We start from the raw sequence: 25,336 nt of genomic DNA, 5'->3' as shown, positions 1-25,336 counted from the left end.
TGTGTCTCGCTAGATGCCCAGTGAAGCGGCCTGATTCTCGGAAATGCTCAGAGCGCCCAATGGGTTTTAATTTTTACAGCTGCCTTCGATTTTCACACAAACCTTGCTCGCTCAGAACCTGCAGCTTAAGCAAGGACATTGAAAAAGCGCATTTAAAGATGCCTGAAAATGTTCCTAAAGCTCCATTAATACAAACTTGGCAGAGGTGCAGTCCCCAGAGGCTGTAATTGTAATTTCAATAGGAAATGGTACCGGACCACACAGCTCAAGGCAGAGATACCCAGAGCTGCAGCTGGAGAGAGGGAACAGTAGGAAATGTGCACAGCCCTTTGGGAAAGCAGGAGAAAGGGTGACAGGGCTGTAGAACATTACATCAGAAAGAAAAAACTAGATGAGAGAGGAAAGGGAAACTCCCGCCGTCCTCTGTCTCCAGCCACGCCGCTCGTCTTCCCCTCCTGATGCAGGCATCAGGCTGGTAACACGGCAGCGCCCAGCTCTGTTCCTGCACTGCGGGGCTTCCCCCTAAGAACACCACTCGCAGCTCTGATGCTCTTTGCATCCAGCAAACACCAACCTGCCTGCCAACGAGCCCTCATCCCCAAAAAGAAAGTAATAAAATCTAACACCCTTGCCCCGGCCACTTTACCCTTGAAAAGTAGCAACACCAGAGACCCCATGACTTCCAACAGGGACTTTGCTATCGCTTCCTCTTCTATGTGGCGATCACCCAGAAGCGACGGTGACGGGTGGCAGCCCAAACCCCTAAGATAGATACAGCGATGCTAATGAAGTCATTGTTAGGGATTTAGTCGAGTTTCACACTGGATCATGTGGCTGGAAGCTATTTTGGATCCCACTAAAAAGCTTGTTACTTAGTAAACTGCTTGAAATTGACATCACTTGTTCTGACCTCCCTTTCCCTTTTGAAATGATTTCCTAGCCTGGTCTGGCCCCAGCTGAAAGCTGCCCTCCTCTTTCTGATGGGATTGGCTCTGCCCCTGCCACTCAGGCTATGTCTAGACTACAGTTTTTTCCAAAAAAAAAAAACCACGTGTGGAGCATCCACACCTCAAGCGCGTTTTTACGCAAAACATTGAAAGAACAGAGGGGTTTTTCCGGCATAGGTACTGCTCATTCTATGAGGAAGAATGCTTTTTTGTGAAAGAGCTCTTTCGCAAAAAGGTGTTTGTGGATGGGGAAGAGAGTTTTTTTGCGCAAAAAGAGGAAAAAGCAGAAGTGCCCTGGTGGCCAGTCTGTGCATAGCAATCAGTGCTTACTTTCGAGAGAGCATCCATGCAGTCTGGACGCTCTCTTTCGCAAAAGTGCATCACTTTTTCGATGCGCTTTTGCAGTGTGGACGCGCTCTTGCGCAGGAAGTTTTTGCAGAAGATCTCTTCCGATAACAGCTTCTTGCACAAGAAGCCTGCAGTCTAGACTTAGCTTCTCTCTGTTCCTCGGGCCCGATTTTGATCTCAGTTATACCAATGACCATCAGCTCCATCGACATCTGGAACACAGCAGGAACATAACTGGGTTGGACCTGTGGCCCTGTCTCTGACCTTGGCCCACGCTGATGGCTCCAGCGGGAGGGAGAATAAACTCCGCAGGAGGTAGGTATGGAAGAGTCCCATGAAGATCTCCTCCATGGGTGTGTCTAGACTACACGGCTCTGTCGACAGAGACATGTAAAGTAGTTTACTCGGCATAGTCAATGAAGCGGGGATTTAAATAATCCCGGATTCATTCAAATAAAAATGGCTGCCGCACTGTGCCAACAATCAGCTGATCCGGCACAGCATGACAGTCTAGACACGGTGCGGTCAACAAGGGAAGCCTTTGTCGTCTGCTCCTGTAAACCTTGCGCACAGCACGGTGGCCATTTTTATTTTAATGAAGCGGGGATTATTTAAATCCCTGCTTCATTGACTATGCCGAGTAAACTACTGTACATGGCTCCGTCAATGGCACCATGGAGTCTAGATGCACCCATAATAGAGACTGACTGAAATCCTGAAGCAGGAGGATTTTATACCTTTTTGCATGGCTATAACTCCAGAAATTCAGATCATCCCTATGAACATTTGAGCCCTCTTCAAATTGTCTTCAGGTCCTGGCCACAACACCCAGTGTGGCAGTGAGCGCTAACTAAGCCTTCAGTGGAAAATGTTTCCTTCTACCAGCGGTGAATCTGCTGCCCTTTGAAGCGAATGGAACATCTCCTTGTTCTCGAGGCTGGGAGACCAGAAACTCCTGATCCACCTGCTCGGTACATTGAACACCTTCTGGATTTCATCACATCCTCCCTTCCGCGCCTCCTCTCCCAGGGACTCAGCCCCTGTCTTTCCAATCTCTCCTCACAGGAGTTTTCCCACTGCCATTCCCTGAATCTCCTCTGGCTCTGCAACACTCTTCTTGGGATGGGGAGACAAACACTGCCCACAGTGGTAGAAAACACACGTTTTGTAATGGCATTATTGCATTTTCCAGCCAGTTGCTCTTGCACCCTAACCAGAGCCAGCGAAAGCAGGCTCCTCTCCTCCAGCCTTCCATTTCTTTACGTTTCTAGCAGTGAACCAGACGGGTGGGGGTGAGGAACAAGGGGACGGTCTAGGGTTAGGGTTAGAGACTCTCCGCGATGCAGAGTCAGGACAATACTGACGATTTCCTTATTTGGCTGTAGTCCTTTGGTAACTTTCAGCCAAAAGTGACGCTTTTGGGGATTCACTGCCACCCTGCTCATTCCCCTTCTCCCATCTTGGCTCCGCAGTGGAGGGCCATTCCTCAGCTTCTGCTGCCCTCTCTAATTTAATGACAGTCATTGCTGCTGCCCACTCCTGCCCCCATGAAAACTCACCTCTGTGGGTGGAGGAGTAGCGCTGAAGAGCTCCCAGGGAAAACTCCTAGAAGGGGGGTGAAGCACTGGGCTGGGTTCCCTAGGGAGGGGCTGGAATCTCCATCCCTAGGGGTGTTTAAGTCCCGGATGGGCAGTGCCCTGGCTGGGCTGATTGAGTTGGGGTTGGTCCTGCTTTGGGCAGGGGGCCGGACGCAACGCCTCCTGCAGTCTCTGCCCGCCCTGGGATTGGAGGATTCCGAGAGGAATGGCATTGCAATGACAGCGCGGATGGTTCTTCGTGATCCTGCAGCATCTCCGCCCACCCTCCGATGGCGAAACCAAAGTGTGTGGCACAAACCACGCTGCCCTGCGTCCTCAAGTGGCACCAGGCTTCTGGAGCAGCCACGCCACTGCTGCCCCACAGGGCACTGCGAGCAGGCGTGGGGCTGCGCCAGGCTGCTGCGGGCGTGTGGACAGGAGGGCTGGCCAGGGCTCAGGGGGAGTGGTGCTGGAGTTTCGTGACTGGTTCTTCTACTCAGGCCATTGGCTGCTCCACAGGCACCAGTGACCTTGTGCAGAATGAGGGCTGGGGGGCCAAAGGAGCCAGGGGCTTGGCAGAGCTGAACTGTGGCAGCGCCCTGGCAGCGGGGTGTGCGTAAGGCAGGCACTCAGCAGCGGCAGCAGCAAGGAGGCAGGCCCATCGTCCCCCTGCCAGCCCCAGGATGCTGCTTTGGGGAGATTTAGCACAGGCTGAATTATTCCCCCTTCGGAATAACAAGAGCAAGTGTCTCTGCTCTGGCCCCTTCTGTCTGCAGATCTCACAGCGCTTTATCCGATGGTGCGAGAATCAAGCTTCCCCACCCCCATAGGGGCCCTGGCCGTGTTATTTTCCCCATCTGAGAGCAGGGGCAGATATAGGGCAGGGCGAGCGGGGCGGCCGCCCTGGGCCCCGCACTTCAAAAAGCCCCATGCATGCGCCGTGTCAAAGGGGGGGCCCCGCGAAATTGTGCTGCCCTGGGCACTGCAAAATCCTCATCTGCCCATCTGAGAGGCAGGGAAACTCAGCCCAGAGAAGTTAAGTGACTGGCCCAAGATGGCACCAACTCACCCCCTCCCATGCAGCGAGATTTTCAGTCTGGTTTAGGATGGACAGTCCTGGCTTTGTGGTGCACTGGGACCATCACCAGACGTGGGGGTGTCCAGTGAAAAGGACGGGAGGAGAATGTGGAAGCAGGAGGATGCCAGCAGGGGTGGGGTGGTGCCTTTTTGCAGAGTGATGCTTGTGGCAATGGGCCCCCAGGGACCAGTCATCATGGGCAGGGCTGGGGATGTGCCAGGGCCACCTCTCCTCAAGTCCATTATTTAACCACTAGGTAACACTCCCCTCTACTAAGGCGCTTCCTAATGTTAACTGGAGAAAACAGTCCAGGAAATTGAATATGTTCAAGAGTTGGAATCTGTTCAGTATAACTCGGCTGGCCAAAAAATTAAAAAAACAAAGTTGAAAGTACTCAAAAACTAACAGCAGTTTAAAATGTTTTAAAAGTGCATGCGAAGCTGAAACCTGCCCAACGATGCGGGGGCCCTGGAAGCTGAGGTGCTAATGGTGAACTCCAGGAACACAAGGCCCGCAGAGAGGCTAAGAGAATTTGTTGCATTGGTCTTCACAGCAGAGGACAGGAGGGAGGTTCCCACACCTCAGCCAATCTGTGGAGTGATAATTCCGAGGAGCCGTCCCAGATTGAGGTGTCAATAGAAGATGCTTTGGAACAAATTGGTAAATTAAACAGCAACAAGTCACCGGGGCCAGCTGGTGTTCACTCAAGAGTTCTGCAGGAACTCCTACGTGAAATTGCAGAACTACTGACTGTGCTATGTAACCTGTCGCTTAAATAAGCTTCCGTTCCACACGACTGGAGGACAGCTAATGGGATGCCAACTTTTTAAAAAGGCTTCAGATTGCAAATTACAGGCCATTTGTCTAACAGGAAAATTGGCTGAAGCTATAGTAAAGAAAAGCATTAACAGACACAGGTGAACAAAAGATGTTGGGGAAGAGTAAACATATTTTTGTAAGGGGAAATCACGCCTCATCAGGCTACTAGACTACTATGAGGAGGTCAACAAACATGTGGGCAAAGGGGACCCAGTGACTATAGCGTACTTGTACTTTCTGAAAGCCTCTGACAAGATCTCTCACCAAGTGCTCGTAAGCAAAGGAAGCAGCTGGGGGATAAGAGGGAGGGCCTCTCGTGGAGGGATAGCTGGTTAAAAGACAGGAAACGAAGAACAGGAAAAAATGAAGAATGAGGTAATGGAGAGAAGTGAATAACCGTGTCCCCCCACTAAACTGCATTGGGTCTCATGTTGCTCAACATTCATAAATGACATGGAAAAGGAGGTAAACACTGAGGTGGCGCTGTTTGTGAATGATACCAAAGGACTCTGGTTAAGTCCAAAGCAGACTGCGGAGTGTTCCAAAGGGAACTCACAAAACCAGGTGAGTGGGCAACAAAATGGCAGATGAAATCCAGTGTTTCATAACTGCAAAGTTATGCACATTGGAAACCATCATCCCAGCCATGCATGCAAAACGATGGTCTGAATGAGCCGTGAGTCCCCTGAGAGAGAGAGCTTGGTGTCAGTGTGGAGAGTTCCCTGCAAACACCCACTCGCTGTTCCATGGCAGTCAAAAAAGCGAACAGAATGTTATGAACCATTAGGGAAGGGAGAGAGCATAAAACAAACTCTCCTAATGCCACTGTACAAATCTGGCACGCCCGCACAAGGACGACTGCGCAGTTCTGGTCACCCCGTCGCCACAAAGATCTATTCGACATGCGAGAGTGCAGAGAAGGGCAACAGGGTAATTAAGCAGACAGACCAGTTTTCATAGGTGGCGACACTGAAAAGACGGTAACAATTCAGCTTGGAAAGGAGGCAACTGAGAGCGGAGATGAGCAAGGTCTTTAAAATCAGGACCGGCGTGGAGAAAGGGACTAAGTAAGTGTAATCACGCAAGATCCAGGAGTCACCCAATGACACTGAACAGGCAGCAGGTTAAAACACATGCAGGGGAGCCCTTCGCATCACACACAACTGTCTCTGGAACTTGCTGCTGGAGATGGTGCGAAGGTCCAAGAGATGGCCGGGTTCAAGAAGGAATTAGCTAAGCTCCTGCAGACAGGTCTGTCCATAGCTATTAGCCAAGCTGGTCAAGGATGCCACCCCAGGCTCTGGGTGTTCCCAAGACTCTGACTGCCAGTAGCAGGGACCCGGAGCAGTGCAAACACCCTAAAGGGAGGGGCCCATGGGCATTCGAGCTGTGGCCCCGTCCCTCTGTGCCATGCCCCAAGGTCCCAGCCTTCACTGCCCATTCTCTCCAGGGCACTGCACTCACACCATCCATTCCCCAAAGACCCCACCCTCATGCTGGCCCTTCCTCTGAGATCCTGCCCCTGCATCCCCTGAGGTCCCGCCCCCTGCCCCAAGCACAGCCGTGTCCGGGACATGGTCTGAATAGCGCCGGCACTTAGGGGCATCCAGAGAACAGCGAGCACAAACCAGGAAGGACTAGATGGCAAATACGTCCCTGGGCTCAACGGCTCCAGAGGTGAGGGAAGCTGCCGAGGCGAATGCAGTTACCAGCTAACAAGGTCTGAACCCCAGACGGGAGTTTGCAGCCCCTGTGATCCAAAGTGCTCAAGCACGGGCAGAGCCGGGTTCAGATGAAGCGTCAGGACACACGTGCGTGGGGGTTGTTCTTGCAGAGACATGACATTACCAGGTGCTGAGGCTCTGCTGGACCCATCTCTGACTGTGAGACTGGTCTGAGGGGGGTTAGCCAGAAATAAAGGGAAGAAGTTAGGACAGGGGGCACAAACTGAGATCAATTCCTGCTTGCGAGGTGCCACGGGCCCTGCCACGTCCCAGTGGGCTCTGGGCTGCTGGGGGGAGGGCGGGAGCACACATGCCGGTGTCTAAATGGCTCAACAGATTTTGTATTTTCAAACCTCTGTGGTCCATTAAATGCAAAGTGGCTTCACCAGCGCAGATAATGGCCAGGGAGGGAGAGAGAAGCCGTGTCACGTGGCTCGGACGGGCACGGCCAGCCCCCAGACGGCTCTCTCCAGTGTGTCCACTCATCCTTGGAGCCCCAGTCCTGCCGGCATGAAGGGGAGTGAGGGGACGACTCCACCACGGTGACCTCTGGCTGCCGTCTCCCCTGGAGTCAACAGGCTCCCTCCCCACCAGCCCCCTACAGTGGAGGACACGAGCTCATGTCATTGCAGACGGCAGGGAGCCAGCTAGCCAGAGCGCAGCCGTCCTCCCAGGAGACTCCACCCCCTCGGGCAGGGAGTCTCACCGCCCTTCTACCCGGGCCCCCGGCCGGCCCAGCTGCAAAACCCGAGTGCAGAGCTAGGCAGTGAACTGCCCCCCCACGCCAGTGCCCTCGCTGCGGGAGCTTCCTGGGCACCAGTGCCAACAGCTGGAATCGGCAGCCGCCCAGCAGCCCCTCCGGTTATGCTGGCGCATTGGTACAACCTCCCCTCCTTCCGCGGCCAGGAAAGGAGCCTGCGGCGCGGGGGGCAGGCCTGGTTATTAGCCCCTCCACCACGCAGCACAGCAATGCCCGCGAGCAAGCGGCAGGAGCGAGAGCTGTGCCCCGCCCCCCTCACTCCCAGGGGCCTGAGGGAGGGAAAGATGCCAAGGGGAGAAGCCCTCTGCCCCGCCCCCCCCACTCCCAGAGGCCTGAGGGAGGGAAAGATGCCAAGGGGAGGAGCCCTCTGCCCCGCCCCCCCCTCACTCCCAGGGGCCTGAGGGAGGGAAAGATGCCAAGGGGAGGAGCCCTCTGCCCCTCCCCATTCCAGGTGGCCCGGGGCGCGCCCAGTGCACCTGTCATACTGCTGCTATGGCCTGCTGCCGGGACAAGTAAGTTGCCTACCAGAACGGAGCGGAGCACGAGGCCCCTGCTCACCACTGAGCACGGCCTGCCAGGCCCTGAGGCTGCTTTGCAGCCGTACGGGGAGCCACGCGCAGCAAGGCCCAGGGCCGAGGGCACAGCCCACCAGCAAGCTGCCTGCGCATGGGGCACCCTCTCGCCCCGAATGTGGTGTCCCCGCTCTCCTCCAGCAGGCATGTCAAGCTGCCTGTGGTGGCGGCAGCCCTGTCCCTGCTGTGCGCGGCTGGCAGAGGAGCGCAGCGCTTTGGGAGACCGTGCTTTTTAGCGGTGCCACCTCCTGTGGGGCTCAGCAGCAGGCTCTGATGCTCCAACCGGGCGCCTGCCCCCAGTGTCACACTCCTAGCACTGCCGGGGGGAGGGTGGGGTGGCCGGGGTTGGGGGCAGCCCCCACTTGCTGACCGCCTGTGGGACTGACCGCAGGGGACAGGAATGGGGGACAGGAGAAAGCCGGGAGCAGCCAGAAGTGGCGGCAGCACCAGCTGTGCCCACGGGGTGCTCAGAGGCTGCAGGAAGGGAATTCTCCTGGCCCCCACAGCCCTCAGCTGGGCTCTCCCCTCCCCAGCTGCACTCCCAAGGATCCTTAAACCCGGCTGGCAAAGCTGGAGCCCTGCGAGCGGCACGTGCCCTTGTCAGCCTTTGGTTTGGGGCACACATTTGCTTGGTTGCAAAGTGGGGTTCCTGACACCCGATTTCCAGCAGGACCAATGCAGCCTCCCTAGGCCTGGACCAGCAGGCTGAGTGGGTATCCTGGCTGGCCCAAGTCAGAGCAGCCCTGAGCTTCTCTCTTCTCCATCACGGGACACGTGAGCCCGAGCATCAGAGGCACAAAATCCCCAACCCTGCCCCAGACTCAGCGGCAAACACCAACCAGCCCTGCTGTAACTAAGCAGAGCTGGGCCCAGGAGACAAAGCCAAGCCTGAGCGGTTTGGGTCTGGGAGCTGCGATCTAGAACTCCGTTTGTGACCTGGCTCTGGGGAACGCCGGCAGGCCCCGCTGAAGCCCCAGGGGCTGCCCTTGTGCCAAGTGTGTTTAATTAGCGGGGACAGCTGCCTCTTGCTTTAAGAAAAGCCTCACCCATTCTTAGTGGGAAATGGAATGAGCTGAGGTTTGGGCAAACAGACAGGAGAGGTATCTAAGCCGCCCTATTCGGGGGCAGTGACTCCAGGCTGGGCTGGATGAGCCGCAGCAAATGAAGGGGAATTGCCACTTGGCAGTTTGCTGTGCAAAGCCAAAACCAAACACAGCTGCTGTGTCTTAACTGCCTTCCCCCCCCTCCCCAGGGGACTCTGGGAAGAGCTGCCTGTCAGCTGCTTACAAGCCATTAGCCTCAGAGTGTCCTCGCCTGGGCTGCCTGTTCAATTGCATGTCACGGGGGCTCTCCAAGCCACCTGCTGAGGACTCCCTGCCTCCGCACCCCGGCATGCAGGCGTCTCCACGGGCAGGGAAGGGCGTGCTCCGCCCCAGCCACGGTATTAGCCACTGGGACAACCGTGCAAGGACTGTTCGGGGCAGGCCCCGGCCGGTGCTGCACAGAAATCAGACACAGTCACAGAACTGACGACTCTTCATTATTACCGGCCCATCCGCCCTTTCCAAAGCTGCTCTGAGCATTGCCCTGCTGACTCATTGTCGCTGCCGCCCCTAGGCCACGGGGATGGGGGACGTTCGCCTGCCCCAGGATCTTATGCCAATGAGTCTCTCCGTGGCCAGCAGAGTAAACAGGCCAAGGAAGAGGAGATGAGAGAGCCCACGGGCTGGTGCTTCTGCAGGCTTGCAATGCCATGTGGAGCCACAGGGCACAACCAGTGTGGAACAAGAGAACAAAGGGGCCTTTGCTCAGCCTAGGACTCTTTCCGGAGTGGCGAGAGAAGAGCTGCATGGCTCTAATCTTTTCCATCCACATGAAGAATACATTTTATGTGCACCGAGGCCTGTGCGAATGTGCACCCCCAGCAGAAACACACACCTAATCATGGGCGCTCTGCTCATCCGCTGGGCAGCAGTGGAATTGTTCCTGGGCAGCTGCACATCACCCAGTGCCAGCGAACGCTGGTACCCGGCAGCCGAGTCAGCTTTGAGCCTCTAACAGTGACTCTCCTTAGGTCCAGATGCCACCCCTGGGCCCACAGCCTGATCAGGAAGCTGTGAGGAGAAGTGGGAACACAGCTAGACAGTTTGCTGCAAAAGGGGGCATGCTCACGAGTCCAACAGCAGCGGCCCACATCGAGGGGTGACATCTGCCCCCCTGAAATCCGTGGGAGTTGGAAGCTGTGGGCCACTGATTTCCTCCAGAAGCAACAGACGCCCAAGGTCTTGCCACCCTCCGCGGCGGGAGGGCAAGTTGCTAGGGTGTCAGCAGGAGTGCTCGGCCTGACGTGGGATTGTGCCATTTAAAGAAATGGGGGGTATGGTTGAGAAGGGGCCAAGCCACTATCTAACTCCCCAGCAGCGTGCCCAGTGGGTCGGCTTTTGTTCAGAGAGCTCAGGGCCCGTCCCAGGGCATGTGACAGGCCTTCCAGCAGAGCTTTGCCGTGGCTGGGAACATTAGGGATGAGCGAGGCCCTGGAGGTCATTGTTAGCACTTAGCACACTGGGCCCCCAAACTCTGATAGAACTGCTAGGCTCTCCTGCAGTATTACAGACCCACCCCCTCCATGCCCAGTGAAGGCCTGGGCCCTGCACTACATTCTCTAGGCAGCCATTCTCAAGCCATGGGGCGAGCCGCACGAGGGAGGCGCAAGCTGTGTGCTGGGGGTTTCTAGGAGCTGAGGCTGTCAGCCCCAGAGGAGCCATGCACGCCCTGGAAACAGGAATAAAGGAGACAGCCAGAGCCCTGCCACCCAGGCTCAAGTGCTCTTTCCCTGCCCCCAATCTCTCAGCAAAAGCAGCAGGTTTCTTTTCATCTGTGCCGCTGCGGGCACGGTGCTGCCTTCAGAGCTGGGCGCCCTGCCAGCAGCTGCTGCTCTCTGCTCAGACTTCAGAGCTGGGTGTCAGTAAACGTATTTGTTGGGAGGCTTAAAAAACTACAGACACGGGGGGGGGGGGGGGGGGAAATCAAATGAGTTTGAGACCTACTGCTCCAGCGCATTGTTCAGGCTAATTTGAAATGGCTAATGCTGAGATTAGATCAGAAGATCAAGGGCAGAGGTTCTGGACCAGGGGTATACGTACCCCTGGTGGTACTCAGGTCTTCCAGGGGGTACAGCAACTCATCTAAATAGTGGCCTAGTATACATAAAAAGTACTAAAAAAGTCTATGCAAACTAAGATTTCATACAATGATTTGTTTGTACTGCTCTGTATAGTGTGCACTGAAATCAAAGTACAATATTTATATTCCCATTGATTTATAATTATATGGGAGAAAGGGAGCAATTGTTCAGTCACAGTGTGCTGTGACAATTTTGTATTTTTAGATCTGATTTTGTAAGCAAGTAGCTTTTAAGTGAGGTGAAACATGGCAGAACGCAAGGCAAAGACTCCTGAAAGGGGTGCAGTGGTCTGGAAAGCTTGAGAGCCACTGATCTAAGGAAATTAGGTGCCCAAATTGAGATGAAATTCCGTTAGAATTGCATGGAAAAGTCTAATTCCCTTAGATTACAATGAATGTCCCACCTTATTCTTGCTCACAAGCTGATCCCTTCAGCCTTTTATTCATGTTTTTTTGGCTTCTCTGAAGTCCCTCAAAATATATTTCTGGAGCTGCGACACCCATAAAATTAAGTTACAGACCCTAAGAGCTGTATACTCTCCACCCCAACCCTATCCCCCTACTAGTTCTCAGTGGAGGTGGAGGACAAGATTAGCAAAGTTTTCAAGTTTTTTTTAATTAACACCCCTCCCCCCAAATTCAAATTTGAAAATTTTCCAAAAGCAAAAACTTTTTTGGGGGTCAAAAATCAGAAAAGTGCTGCAGACAAATCCATTATAACGAAAGCATCTTTTTAGTCCAAAACAAACAATTTCACCAGCTCTGTCATTTTACTGTTTAAAAACAGATTTCTCAGGAAGGAGATTCCACTGGTCTCCAGGTATAACAAACAAACAAAGGTTTTGACCTCACATGACAAGTCTATATATGGTACTCTGTACAAGTACTGATCATCAGAGTAGGTGCCACTGGCAAAACTCAGCAAACTGTTCATGGTGGATGATTTATGGACCCGTCAGTTTTCCCCCTCTCATTTCGAGCTTGTACGAGCTAAGATTTTCACTGTATTTAACATTCAAAATCTGACCCACTCTGCCTTGTTTTGATTGAATGCACTGAGCAGAGGTTGACTGGATGCACAGAGCCACAGAGCACAGCGGTTTCTCCTGGGGAAATCAGAGGCGCATGGGCTTGTTTCTGTCCCCTGACTGGATAAATTTACGATAAGTGTTCGAGGATGAATACAGGCACATATGTGGTCAGAATCTGCTTTCCAAGAACTTTCTCTCCTAGTCATTTAAAACTGGCTCTATCCATAGTCACTCTGGCAGGACACCTGTTTGCAGGACTCCTTGGAGAAAGCAAATACAAATGACCATCTATCCCCCAACCCCGCTTTCAGTCTGCCCTGCTATCCCCTGCCCCCGCCTTCAGTCTGCCCTGCTATCCCCTGCCCCCGCCTTCAGTCTGCCCTGCTATCCCCCAATCCCACCTTCAGTCTGCTCTGCTATCCCCCGCCCCCGCCTTCAGTCTGCCCTGCTATCCCCTGCCCCCGCCTTCAGTCTGCCCTGCTATCCCCCAATCCCACCTTCTGTCTGCTCTGCTATCCCCCGCCCCCGCCTTCAGTCTGCCCTGCTATCCCCCAATCCCACCTTCAGTCTGCCCTGCTATCCCCCGCCCCCACCTTCAGTCTGCCCTGCTATCCCCCGCCCCCGCTTTCAGTCTGCCCTGCTATCCCCCGCCCCCGCTTTCAGTCTGCCCTGCTATCCCCCGCCCCCACCTTCTGTCTGCTCTGTTATCCCCCGCCCCCGCCTTCAGTCTGCCCTGCTATCCCCCAATCCCACCTTCAGTCTGCCCTGCTATCCCCTGCCCCCGCTTTCAGTCTGCCCTGCTATTGCCATTTTGGAAGAAAAAATTAGAGGACTGGAGGCCCAAGTGTCGACCCTACACTTGATCAGAAAGGACAAAGACTTCCTCGATAGAAGGCAGCGTTTAATCCTTCAAGCAGGACAGGTGGAAAAGCCAGAGAGGGCAGTACGGGACCAGAAGGAGAACTGACAGCATGTAACTTCTAGAAGGGGAAAAAGGCCACCACGGGAATCCCCCAATGCTATAAAGGTAAGTAATCGCTTTCAGGCTCTCTCCACAGGCTCTGCTGTGTTGAATGCTTTGGAAGGGACCTCACAAGAAAGAAACCGCAAGGGAACACCATCTACTGGAAGGCATGGGATGCGTAGTCCTAGGGACAGGGGTTCCACGGCCACCACCCCGAAAAGAAAATGATGGGTGATGGTGGTCAGGGAATCCCTCCTAAGAGGGACTGAGCCATCCCTCTGCTGTCCAGACCTGGAATCTCGAGCGGTGTGCTGCTTTCCAGGAGCTCGCATTCAGGATGTGACTGAGAGGCTTACCAAACTGATCAAACCTTTGGACCGCTACCCCTTCCTGCTTCTCCAAGTGGGAACTAACGATACAGCCAAGAATGACCTTGAGCGGGTTACTGCGGATTATGTAGCGCTGGGAAGAAGGATCCAAGAATTCAGCGCAAGTGGTGTTTCCGTCCATCCTCCCTGTTGAAGGGAAAGGACTGGGCAGAGATCGTCGAATTGAGGACATAAATGCGTGGTTGCGCAGGTGGTGTCGCAGAGAGGGCTTTGGTTTCTTCGCCCATGGGACTCTGTTCCGGGCACAAGGATTGTTAGGAAGATATGGGATCCACCTAACCAAGAGAGGAAGAAGCATCTTCGCAGGCAGGCTTGCAAACCTAGTGAGGAGGGCTTCAAACTAGGTTCATTGGGGGACGGTGACCAAAACCCTGAAGGGAGTGGGAAAGTCAGATACCAGGAAGAAATGCAAAGAGGAACGAGCAACAAAGGAGGACCCCTGATTCGAATGGAGAAGATAGGGCGATCAACTGGTTATCTGAGGAGTTTGCACACTAATGCGGGAAGCCTGGATAATAAACAGGAAGAACTGGAGGCCCTGGCTCAGTCCAAGAAATATGATTTAATTGGGATAACAGAGACTTGGTGGGATGACTTGCATGACTGGAGTGCTCTCATGGAAAGGTATAGACTGTTCAGGAAGAACAGGCAGGGGAGAAAAGGAGGAGGAGTTGCACTATATGTAAGAGAGCACTACGATTGTTCTGAACTCCAATATAAAGAGGGAGAAAAACCTGTTTAGAGAGTCTATGGGTTAAGTTTAAAGGAGCAAACAACAGCAGTGATGTTGTGGTTGGTGTCTGCTACAGGCCACCGAATCAGGTGGATGAGGTAGATGAGGCTTTCTTCGGACAACTGAGAGAAGCTTCCGGATCACAAGCCCTGGTTCTTATACGGGACTTTAATCACCCTGACATCTGTTGAGAAACCAATATGGCAGTACACAGGCATTCCAGGAAGTTTTTGGAGAATGTTGAGAATAACTTCTTGGTATTAGTACTGAAGGGTCTGACCAAGGGCTGTGCGCAGCTTGACCTTCTGCTCACAAACAGGGAGGAACTAACAGGGGAAGTGGAGGTGGGTGACAACCTGGGAAACAGTGATCATGAGATGGTAGATTTCAGGATCCTGACCAAAGGAAGAAAAGAGAGTAGTAAAATACACACCTTGGACTTAAAAAAAGCAGATTTTTGGCTCCCTCAGAGATCTGATGGGCAGAATCCCCTGGGATGCTAACACGAAGGGGAAAGGAGTCCAGGACAGCTGACAGTATTTTAAAGAAGCCTTATTGAAGGCACAGAAAGAAACCATCCCGATGCGTAGCAAGAGAGGCAAACATGGTAGGAGATCGGATTGGCTTACCGGGGAAATCCTTGGTGAACTTAAGCACAAAAAGGAAGCTTACAAAAAGTGGAAGCTTGGACAAATGACCAGGGAGGGGTTTAAATGTATAACTCAAGAATGCTGGGGGGTTATCAAGAAGGTGAAAGCGCAAATGGAATTGCGACTGGCTAAGGATGTGAAGGATAACAAGAAAGGTTTCTACAGGCATGTTAGCAAGAAGAAGGTGATCAGAGAGGGTGTGCGGCCCCGAATGGATGAAGGAGGTAACCAAGTGACAGATGATGTGGGGAAAGCTGAAGTACTCAATGCTTTCTTTGCCTCTGTATTCACAGACAAGGTGGGCTCCCGGACTAATCCGCTAAGTGATGCAAGATGGGATGGACAGCCATTGGCGGGTAAAGAACAGGTTAGGAACTATTTAGAAAAGCTAAACGTACACAAATCCATGGGTCCGGACTTAATGCATCCGAGGGCACTGAGGGAGTTAGCAAAAGTCATTGAGGAGCCTTTGGCCATTATCTTTGAAAAGCCTTGGATATCGGGAGAAATCCCGGATGATTGGAAAAGGGCAAATGTAGTGCCCATCTTCAAAAAAGGGAAGAAGGACGATCCAGGGAACTACTGGCCGGTCAGTCTTACCTCGGTTGCTGGAAAAATCATGAAAGGGATCCTTAAGGAATCCATTTTGAGGCACTTGGAAGAGAGGAAAGTGATTAGGAATAGTCAGCATGGATTCACAAAGGGCAAGTCATGCCTGACCAATCTGATTAGCTTCTATGATGAAGTAACTGGCTCTGTGGATGTGGGAAAGTCAGTGGATGTGATATACCTTGACTTTAGCAAGGCTTTTGATACGGTCTCCCACAATATTCTTGCCAGAAAGTTAAGGGAACGTGGATTGGATAAATGGATGGTAAGATGGATAGAAAGCTGGCTAGAAGGCCGGGCCCAGCGGGTAGTGATCAATGGCTCAATGTCAGGATGGTGGTTGGTTTCTAGTGGAGTGCCCCAAGGTTCGGTTCTAGGACCGGTTTGTTCAATATCTTTATTAATGATCTGGATGAGGGGATTGATTGCACCCTCAGCAAGTTTGCGGATGATACTAAGTTAGGGGGAGAGGTATATACGCTTGAGGGCAGAGATATGGTGCAGAGTGATTTAGACAAATTGGAGGATTGGGCCACAAGAAATCTGATGAGGTTCAACAAGGACAAGTGCAGAGTCCTGCACTTGGGACGGAAGAATCCCAAGCATTGTTACAGGCTGGGGACCAACCAGCTAAGTAGTAGTTCTGCAGAAAAGGACCTGAGGGTTACAGTAGATGAGAAGCTGGATATGAGTCAACAGTGTGCCCTTGTATCCAAGAAGGCTAATGACATATTAGGTTGCATTAAGAGGAGTATTGCCAGCAGATCCAGAGATGTCATTATTCCCCTTTATACGGCTTTGGTGAGGCCACATCTGGAGTATTGTGTCCAGTTCTAGGCCTCTCACTACAAAAAGGATGTGGACGCATTGGAGAGGGTCCAGCGGAGGGCAACAAAAATGATTAGGGGGCTGGAGCATATGACTTATGAGGAGAGGCTGAGAGAGTTGGGTGTGTTTAGTCTGCAAAGCGAAGAGTGAGGGGGGATTTGAGAGCAGCCTTCAACTTCCTGAAGGGAGGTTCATAAGAGGATGGAGAGAGGCTGTTCTCAGTAGTGACAGATGGCAGAACAAGGAGCAATGGTCTCAAGTTATGGTGGGAGAGGTCCAGGTTGGATATTAGGAAAAACTATTTCACTGGGAGGGTAGTGAAGCACTGGAACGGGTTACCTAGGGAAGTAGTGGAGTCTCCATCCCTAGAGGTGTTTAAGTCTCAGCTTGACAAAGCCCTGGCTGGGTTGATTTAGTTGGGATTGGTCCTGCCTTGGTCATGGGGCTGGACTTGATAACCTTCTAAGGTCTCTTCCAGCTCTATGGGTCTATGATTTTTTCTCCATCCCCTTGTGGGAGGGGGAACCCCAGGGGTTTCACAGCGACTGCAGATTCTCCCTCCTTCGCCCGTGCCATTGTGGGGAGTGGGGCAGGAAAGGGCACAATTGCATAAATCAGTGCTCCCCCAAGTGGGACACCCGAGCAGCCAATATGCCATGGACTGTACAAAGAGGGAGACACAGTCACTGACCCAAAACACTTACAAAGCAAAAGAGAAATTCCACTCCTGTGTACTCTGGGGCGCTCTTCAGAGGAGTTGCTCTGGACTTCATTGGTCAATGAAACACGTAGCACATGTTTCTTGCCATGCTGGCTACCTGGCCAAGATGGGTTTGCAGAGAAGACAAAAAGGCCTGACCCTTGACCTGCTTCTCCTCCACTGCAGCTGTGCTCCTGACACTTGTATAGCTCCGGAGAGCTCCTTCACGGCCCTGCACAAGGAGCAGTGGCCTGGCAGGTGAGAAGTTCAGGGGGCACATCAGTGGGAGTAAGTGCCCACAGGTTGGACTTTAGTTGCAGGACCAGGAAGGCACAGGGGGCAACCACACAGGGTCAGTTAGATGGGTTTCTTCCCAGCATCAAGCAGGGACTGTGCGCCGGCAGACTCCCTGGCTTTCTTTGCCTCTTGCACATGGTGTCTGAGAATTTAGAAAAGCAGGCAGATTATACACACACCACCAATCCGTTTACTCAGGAGAGACGCATGTAATGAACGGAGTCACTGGATAAACAAGTGCTGTAGGTTTCGGTAAACATGTATCTGAGGCCGAGTCGGCATCTGTAGGCGCTTGCAGAGAAGGTGATCCCCTAGGGCCAGGTCTACACTGGCGCAGAAAATCAATGTGAGAGACGGAACTCCAGCTATGTGAATTACATAGCTGGTGTCGACGTATCTTGCATCGATTTTCTGGGTCCCCCACAGCAGGCGGTCAAAAGGACAAACTCTCCTGTCGACTTCCCTTACTCCTTGTGACAGTAGTCAACAGGGGCACCTTCAGCATGCAATTTAGCAGGTCTGTACCAGACCCCCTAAATCAAACCCTGGAAGATCAATCGCCGGAGTGTTGATCCTCTGGTAAGTGGAGATGTGGCCTTTGTCAGCCTTTCAAATGCAGCCACCTTTGCAGCCACCACAGCCTCCAAAGCCTGGGAGGAGAGGAGGCATTGCCTCCCAGACTGTGAGAGTTTACCACAGGAGGGACAATAAAGTTTCCACTGCCTCCTGAACTGCTTGACTCAAGCCCCCCCTTACCTTCCACCTCCCCTCCGAGAAGCACTGGTGCCTCCCTGCAGCCCCCAGCCTGGCTCCTTAGCAGCTGTCACCCCTGGTGGTGAGATGCGTTGCTGTGTGGCACTCACAGGGACGGTGCCCTGCGCTGCGCAGCCTCCTCTGGGGGCGCGAGGGGCTGGAGTGCACGGGGCCTGTGGTAGCTCGTCAGTGGTAGCAGCTGCAGCGTTGGGTTGTTGGGATGCTCCTCTGGTCAGCTCCCCCACTCCCGCCTGGCCAGGGACTGTGCAGGCAGCGGGCGAATCCCCGCCCCCCCTTTCCCGGGTCAGCTCTCGCGGCAGGGCAGACGGGTCGGCACTTGGACGTGCAGATGTGTTGGGTTTTCTGACATATTTTAGGACAAATTGCCCAAGCGGCCACCAGCAAGATTCGGTGCCACACTCGGAGGCCTCCAAAATCCCACCCCAAGGCACCCTTCTGGCTCAGGAAGAGCAACAGCTGGCAGGCTGGCTAGCTGGCCATTTCTCCTTTCCCTACAAAGAGGGGTGGGGGACCAAAGGCCCAGGGGCCAGATGTAGCCCCCAAGTTGCCTGGATCCGGCCCCCAGCACTGAGGAGCTTGCGCGGGCATTCCAGCCCCACTGCCACCCCACCATGGGGCTGGAGCACACAGAATCTACTAGCCTGGACCCCCCAGGCTCTGGTGCGTGAGGGGAATGTGGGGAGGGTCTTGCTCCTTCTCAGTCGGGGGCCACATCAGTGAGGGGTTGGGTTTGATTTCTGCGGGTCAATGGCCCCCAACCTAACAACAGTTCCCACCCCTTTCTACAACCTCCTCTGCCCTCCAGGGCTGTCTCATTTCAGACAGGCACCCTCGTCCAACGTGCCCCACAGCCCTGGCATCACGGTCAGTCTAAGGCTATAGCACCTAGATTCTGCCCAGTTGGGGGCCCTCCAGGTAACCTGCCAAGAGGCATATCTAGAGCCCAGGTCTCCTCCAATTTACAGGGGTGGGAAGTGAGAGGAGCCGTGCTCCTTGGTGCGAGGGGAAAGTGCATGTGCAACACAGCCTCTGCTCACCTCCTCCCACTGGTGGATGTAGCGGATGAGCCGGGAGAGCCGCAGCAGGCGCAGGAGGCTGAGGATTTTGGTGAAGCGCACGATGCGCAGAGCCCGGGCTGTCTTGTAAACCTCTGAGTCGATCCGGGTCTCCACAATGAGGAATATGTAGTCCACAGGGATGGAGGAGATAAAATCCACCACAAACCAGCTCTTCAGATACTTCATCTTAATTCGCTGGGGGTCCAGGATGATCTCGGTGTTGTCCTCCACCACGATGCCTGTCCGGAAGTTGAGGACCAGGTCGATGAGGAAGAAGGTGTCTGAGACCACATTGAAAACAATCCATGGGGTGGTGTTCTCATCCTTGAAGAAAGTGATGCCCACAGGGATAATGATGAGGTTTCCAACCATCAGGAGCAACATGGTCAGATCCCAATAGAACCTAGGCAGGGAGACAGACAGGAGATCAGCCAAAGGAAGTGACCGGGTCACCTGCTTTATAAACATCTGCTGTTATTAGCTCCTCCCACCCAGCCACCTGTCAGCAGTATGTCTAGGGGGCTGACAGAATTGCTGGACCCCTGGCCAAGGTGCAGGGGAGCTCAGTTTTCACCTGGATCTCGCCGTGCCCACCACTCGCCAGCCGTCAGCGCCCCCTGGACCTGGCCGTGCCCACCACTCGCCAGCCTTCAGCTCCCCCTGGACCTGGCTGTGCCCACCGCTCACCAGCCTTCAGCTCCCCCTGGACCTGGCCGTACCCACCACTCGCCAGCCTTCAGCGCCCCCTGGACCTCGCCATGCCCACCACTCGCCAGCCTTCAGCACCCCCTGGACCTCGCCATGCCCACCACTCGCCAGCCTTCAGCACCCCCTGGACCTCGCCGTGCCCACCACTCGCCAGCCTTCAGCGCCCCCTGGACCTCGCCGTGCTTGCCACTCGCCAGCCTTTAGCGCCCCCTGGAACTCGCCATGCCCTACACTCGCCAGCCTTCAGCACCACATGGAGCATCCACCCAGTGCTCTGGCAGCAATTTAAAAAGCCCAGGGCTCCAGCTAGTGCCACTGCCGTAGTAGCAGTGGCCAGGAGCCCTGGGCCCTTTTAAATCACCGGCCGGGCACAGTTGCCCCCCACTGGCAGGCTTGTCTAGGGCACACCAGTGACTACAGCAGTTAGGCACTTTACCTAAAGGGGGATGCCAGGGTAGGAGGATGGCGTGGGGGTGTCCATGTGTAAATCCCAACCACGGCTTCGGAATAACCCAAGAGACAGACATCTACATGGCTGACAGGAGCCACCGCCGTTCCAGCAATAAACAGCCACGGGGAAGGCTGAGGGAAGGGATGCAAACTCTCCCCCTACAGGCATAAGCCGCCTGCCGCCCTTTGGGAGTCAGGGGGCAAGTCGTGCTTCAGGAACCTCTCTCAGAACTGCCTACTGTGAGCTCCTTGTGCTGCCTCTGAAGCAGGGGTACCGACCATGATGGGAAACAGACGGAGCTTGTGTGACCAGGGCAGCAAGAATCCCCAAGAATTCAGCTTTGGTTTCACGCTGTGTGGGGAGACTGGACTTGGGGAGTTTAGTCCATGCTCCGTGGATGCCCATGCGGTGCAGGAACGATCAATACAGCATGCAGGTGCGTGCCTCAGGGTACATAGTTCACTGTCCAAGTAACCAAAGGAAACATTTCGCTGCTGTCCCCTCAAACCAGCCTCTGATACTCTGGTCTTTTCTTTATTGGTCGATCAATATTCTTGGAAGGGCTCTCAGAAGAGCATTCGTTTTATTTTTGGAAAGCACTGTGTGTCTGAGCATAATCCCCAATGTTATAACCCACTCACTGGTTTTTTTACCAGGCATTAGTATAATAGATAAATGGTCACACGATGCTGCAGCAGCAGCTAATCCAGACCAAGACCGACAGAAAATCTCGCTAGTTCTCACTTTGCGGAGGAGTCTCACGAATAACCCAGTGGCCTCACTCCAATCCTCAACAGACACTTAACTAATGGAGATATCAATATAATGTGGCCTCATTTTCACCAAGACTGCATGATTGCCACACAATGCACTACGTGGTACTTACTGCTATGTTAAGAAGCAGCATAAATAATTAAAATTAAGATGCACTTGTCAAAGTAAATGAACGAAGTGCACAGGGCAAAGGCAACTCGTGGCTTTGTTTGCATATTCACATAGTCACAAGATATTTTATTTATTATTCTTCATTTCTTGTGCACCCAATGTGTTCTCTGCCGTGGAGAGTACAAAGAGGAAGGCAAGGTCATAGTGCTAAAAGACCTACAAGGTAAAAGAGAAATTCCACTCCTTCTGACACCAGGGCACTCTTCAGTGGAGTTGCTTTGGATTTTCACTGGTGTGACCAAGCACAGAGTTTGGACAGTGAAAGAGACTTAGCACACGTTCCTTGGCAAACTGGCTGCTTAGCCAAGATGGATTTGCATCAACCAGACTCAGACTTTGGGATGCTCAGAATGTAGCTCCAGGGAGGAATTTTACACCTTGAGCCTGTATTGCTGCTAGATTCTCAGCTGGTATACAACAGGCTAGCTCTAGCAAGTTCAACGGAGCTACACCCATTGGTGCCAGCTGGGGAGCTGACCCCTCATCTTTAGGTTGTGAAGTTCTCAACAACCAACACAAGACCAATGAACACTGCACTCCCCAAACGTAAGTATATTGTGTAATTGTAAGAGACACACACACAACCATCACAGACACAGGGAGACAGGTGCACAAGTGCACTGGCCTAACTCTGGTCTCACAGAAGCCTATAGACTCCAGTGGGAGCAAAGACAGGCCAGCAGCGAGTGCCTCTGAGAATCCCATCGGCTGACTTTAGCTTGCTCTTTGCTGCATAGGCAACTGCCTGCCTCGCACGTCAGCACAGTAACGGATGCTGGGAGCTAAACAATGCAATGAGTTTGCATGCATGGGTGGTGGGTACTGCAGGAAAGGGAAAGCACAGCCTTCCCAAACTGCCTACATGCCTGGCTAACTACAGCTGGGGCCGCAGCCCGGCTCCCCAGCCACCAGAGAGGGATAGGGCAGTGGTGCAGCAGCCCTGCTCCTTGGACACCGGGGATAGCCGGGGCCGCAGTATGGCAGCTCCGGCACTCCCGGTGGCCAGGAAGGATCAGGCTTGAGGTGGGAAGGGCTTGGCTCCGGGGCGGGAGCGGCTCAGGTGGAAGGGGCGGGGCTGAGGCTTGCCTTCCTCAACTGAGAATTCTCCCACCGCCCATGTCTGCGTGTCTAAGACTGCCATCACGCCACATGGTGATACATGCTGGTGCTGTGCAAATCCAAGCTGCAGACTTGTTAATAAGGGCCTGAGATGATGCCAATGCAGCTTTCCATTCAAATTATCCAGGTAACACAACTGCAGGCCGTCTGGGAGAACTGGTCTGTGTTTTCCCAAGAGAAACATCCCTTCAGGTATCTTTAATCTAACTGCTAGAATGCAGCGGAAGACGCACACACAGAAGAAGCGCATTATCCCTCCCCAAGTTTCAAAGGAAGCGGATGAAAGCTAAAGCAGCAGGCAGCCCTGCATATGCATAAAGGCGACAGCTACTTTCTTCAGAGACCTTTTGATTTCTGTGCCTGCCTTTCACAACACCCGCAGGTGATTTTAAGGTCCAACAGAGTGAGAAACCAACGGCATTGGCTACCTAATCAGTGTAGGTCACAGGAAACCTCCCACAATGGCTCTGCCAGATCCCGAGTCCTCACCACGGCAGTCTCTGCCGCTCCAGTCCAGGGTCCCGCCAGCTCCGCCAACACTCCTCAGCTCTGACCTGATCCACGGCCATGCTGCTGACAACAGAGTGTGGAGTTTGAGTTCTGCATGCGCACGCCCACAGGCAGACAAGCAGAGATTCGTTCCTGTGCGTTCCTGAGAGTGGAGGTTCAGCCCAGGTTTGGGGAAGCAAGTCAAGGCAAATGCCATCAAATCCTCTTGCTCCTGGCATTTCGAGGGCATCGCATATGGAAGACAATGAGCATCCAATGCACTTTGTGATGGGTGCTGTGACCTCACCCTATCACAGGGTGGCAGAGCAAATTCCACCTTTGGCCTCTATGAAGACACCAGCTGATGTTGAAAAGCTGCAGGATTTTGGCCCAGACCCCTTCCCATGCTGCAAAAGGAGATTCCTAGTGGGATTTGCTGACCAGAATTCCTAGAAGTCATAAATGCAGCAATACGGAAACCACATCCACATACATTTTATATCTAGGTCAAGTGCAACAGACTTAGTGACGGACCATTAATTTAGTGCCAGAGGCTGCTCAGTGACCACAGCACCCTCCGGTCAGACAGCACCATCATGTCATTTTAAACTCACAGTAAGAAGCCTCTTTTGCCCTTTCTAAGTGATTGACTGAGATGAATAAAAACGCATGTGATGTGCGTGTGGCAGGTTCCCTGGGGTGCAGTCTGGGACTGACGGACCGTTCGGCCCCCTTAACTCTCCAGCCAGGGCTGTCTCACAATGCTGGTGACAAGCAGCAAAGCCCTCCAGGCACTGAGAGCAATCAACACAACTGCATGTGGAGCCCCTCGCCCAGACAGCACAAATGCTCTCAGAGAAATCAGACCGAGAAAGATGTCAGCCAAATCCCTCCAGCTCCCCGCCTGGCACCCCATGAAAACACCATCTTGCACGGCTCAGGACAGGCAGGGCAAGTGCATTAACTGGGTCACCACTTCATCAATGGAAAGTGGACATCCGTGAGCTTTCGTAACTCTGAGCAGACCTGCCAGGCGCTTCCGGCAAATTCACTGCTAAGGATAAAGAGCAGAGCACGTTTATTTGACTCCAGAAGAGTTGAAGAGATTATAAGTGTGACAGCGCGTTGGGGGTCCCCCGTCTCCTGCACCCCCGAAATGGCACAAACAGACTCCACCAGCCAGTAGAATAGAGGTGGTTTATTGCTTCCCCAGTATACAGCACAGCACAGATGTTATCAGGTTACAGGGCAGGCCTAGGATGCCTCAGCCCCCCTTGACATGGGGCAGGGGTCTCGGCTTCTAAACCCCCCAGCCTTTGCTGAGGCTGCTTCCTCCATGCTCCCAGATAGAAAACTAACTCACTCTCCTCCAGCCCTGCCCCCCAGCCAGGGCAGCATCCACCTTCCTTTGTTCCTTTCCATGGGGGATGGCTGGTCAAACAGGTTGAGACACCCTTTGCATAATGACTCATCCTGTTTTGCTGGGCCGTGGTACCAACTGCAGCCAATGAGGGTTACCTCAGAGCCAGCAGCATAGAAACCAGCCAGGTACCCCCACTACGTCACAACGTCACAATAAGTGATAGGCAAATAGCCAGAGTTAATCACCCCCGGGGGAACGTCTAAACTAAACCTCATTTTTTGAGGAATACAGGATCTGTCGAAAAAAGTTTTATTTTTGACAGATCTGCGTCTAGACTGCCATTTTTTTAAAAAAAAAAAAAGCGGTGGCCATGTTTATGCTAATGAAGCACGGGATATTTAAATCCCTGCTTCATTGGCTATTTCGATGTGCCTAATCTACATCTCTCTGTCGACAGAGTGGTGTAGTCTAGACGCAACCCCAGAGAAAAGGAAATACAGACATGCAGGCTAAACTCCCAACCCTATTAGACTGGGCAACAGCTGATTAGGCAGTTTTTCTTACCCCACTGGATACTGCAGTTCAAGTCAGTCAAACCAATCGAACTTCCTGCTTTGGCAGGGTTACTGATCTACTGGCCTGCAATTAAAAACCCGCAGCTGGCCTCTGCCAGCTGACTCAGGCTCATAGAGCTCAGGCTAATGAGCTGTTTAATTGTGGTGCAGATACTCGGGCTTGGCTGGAGCCTGGGACCTCGCAAGGTGGGAGGGTCCTGGAGCCCAAACATTTACACCACAATTAAACAGCACCTTAGCCAGAGCCCCAGTCAGCTGGCCCAGGCTAGCTGCAGGTGTGTGGTTGCAGTACAGACCCCCTTATGGGTCTGGCCTGGCTTTAGCACTAGTCAACATTCTCACTAATGAGTCACAGTGGGATGCCACAGAGGTACAACAGCACCTAAACCTGCTGTGTCAGGTGCCTACATCCCAGGGCTGGCTCCACTGAGAGTCACAAAACTCTGCAGCTACCTAAACTCACGTGGTGCCCGAGCTTTTCAGAGTGAACGTTCCCCACGTGCCTGTCTCTGAGCCCGGGAGCAGCTGTCTCCCTCCAGGGGGCCAGAACCCCAGAGTGACTCAGAGAGCGGGGCAGACAGGCAATTCTGCCCCCCTGTTGTGTACAGGCTGCAGGAGGTTTGCCTCATTGACCAGCGCCCAGTC

The 25,336-nt window shown here is 53.4% G+C and overlaps 1 protein-coding gene across 1 annotated transcript in view; it reads right to left on the bottom strand.

Annotated features, from left to right (window-relative positions):
* The window catches only part of HCN4 (hyperpolarization activated cyclic nucleotide gated potassium channel 4), a 93,679-nt gene that overhangs the window by 41,910 nt on the left and 26,433 nt on the right, over positions 1–25,336 (bottom strand). The window contains exon 2 of the mRNA XM_075897567.2: positions 19,021–19,444. Within this exon, the coding sequence (XP_075753682.2) occupies positions 19,021–19,444 (424 nt within the window). The remainder of the gene's footprint in view (positions 1–19,020; positions 19,445–25,336) is intronic.

This window comes from Pelodiscus sinensis, chromosome 14 (genome assembly GCF_052426305.1).
Source record: "Pelodiscus sinensis isolate ZL-2025 chromosome 14, ASM5242630v1, whole genome shotgun sequence".
Classification (NCBI taxonomy): Eukaryota; Metazoa; Chordata; order Testudines; family Trionychidae; genus Pelodiscus; species Pelodiscus sinensis.
The sequence above is the reverse complement of the archived record's forward strand: the minus strand, read 5'-3'. Positions and strand labels throughout refer to the sequence as shown.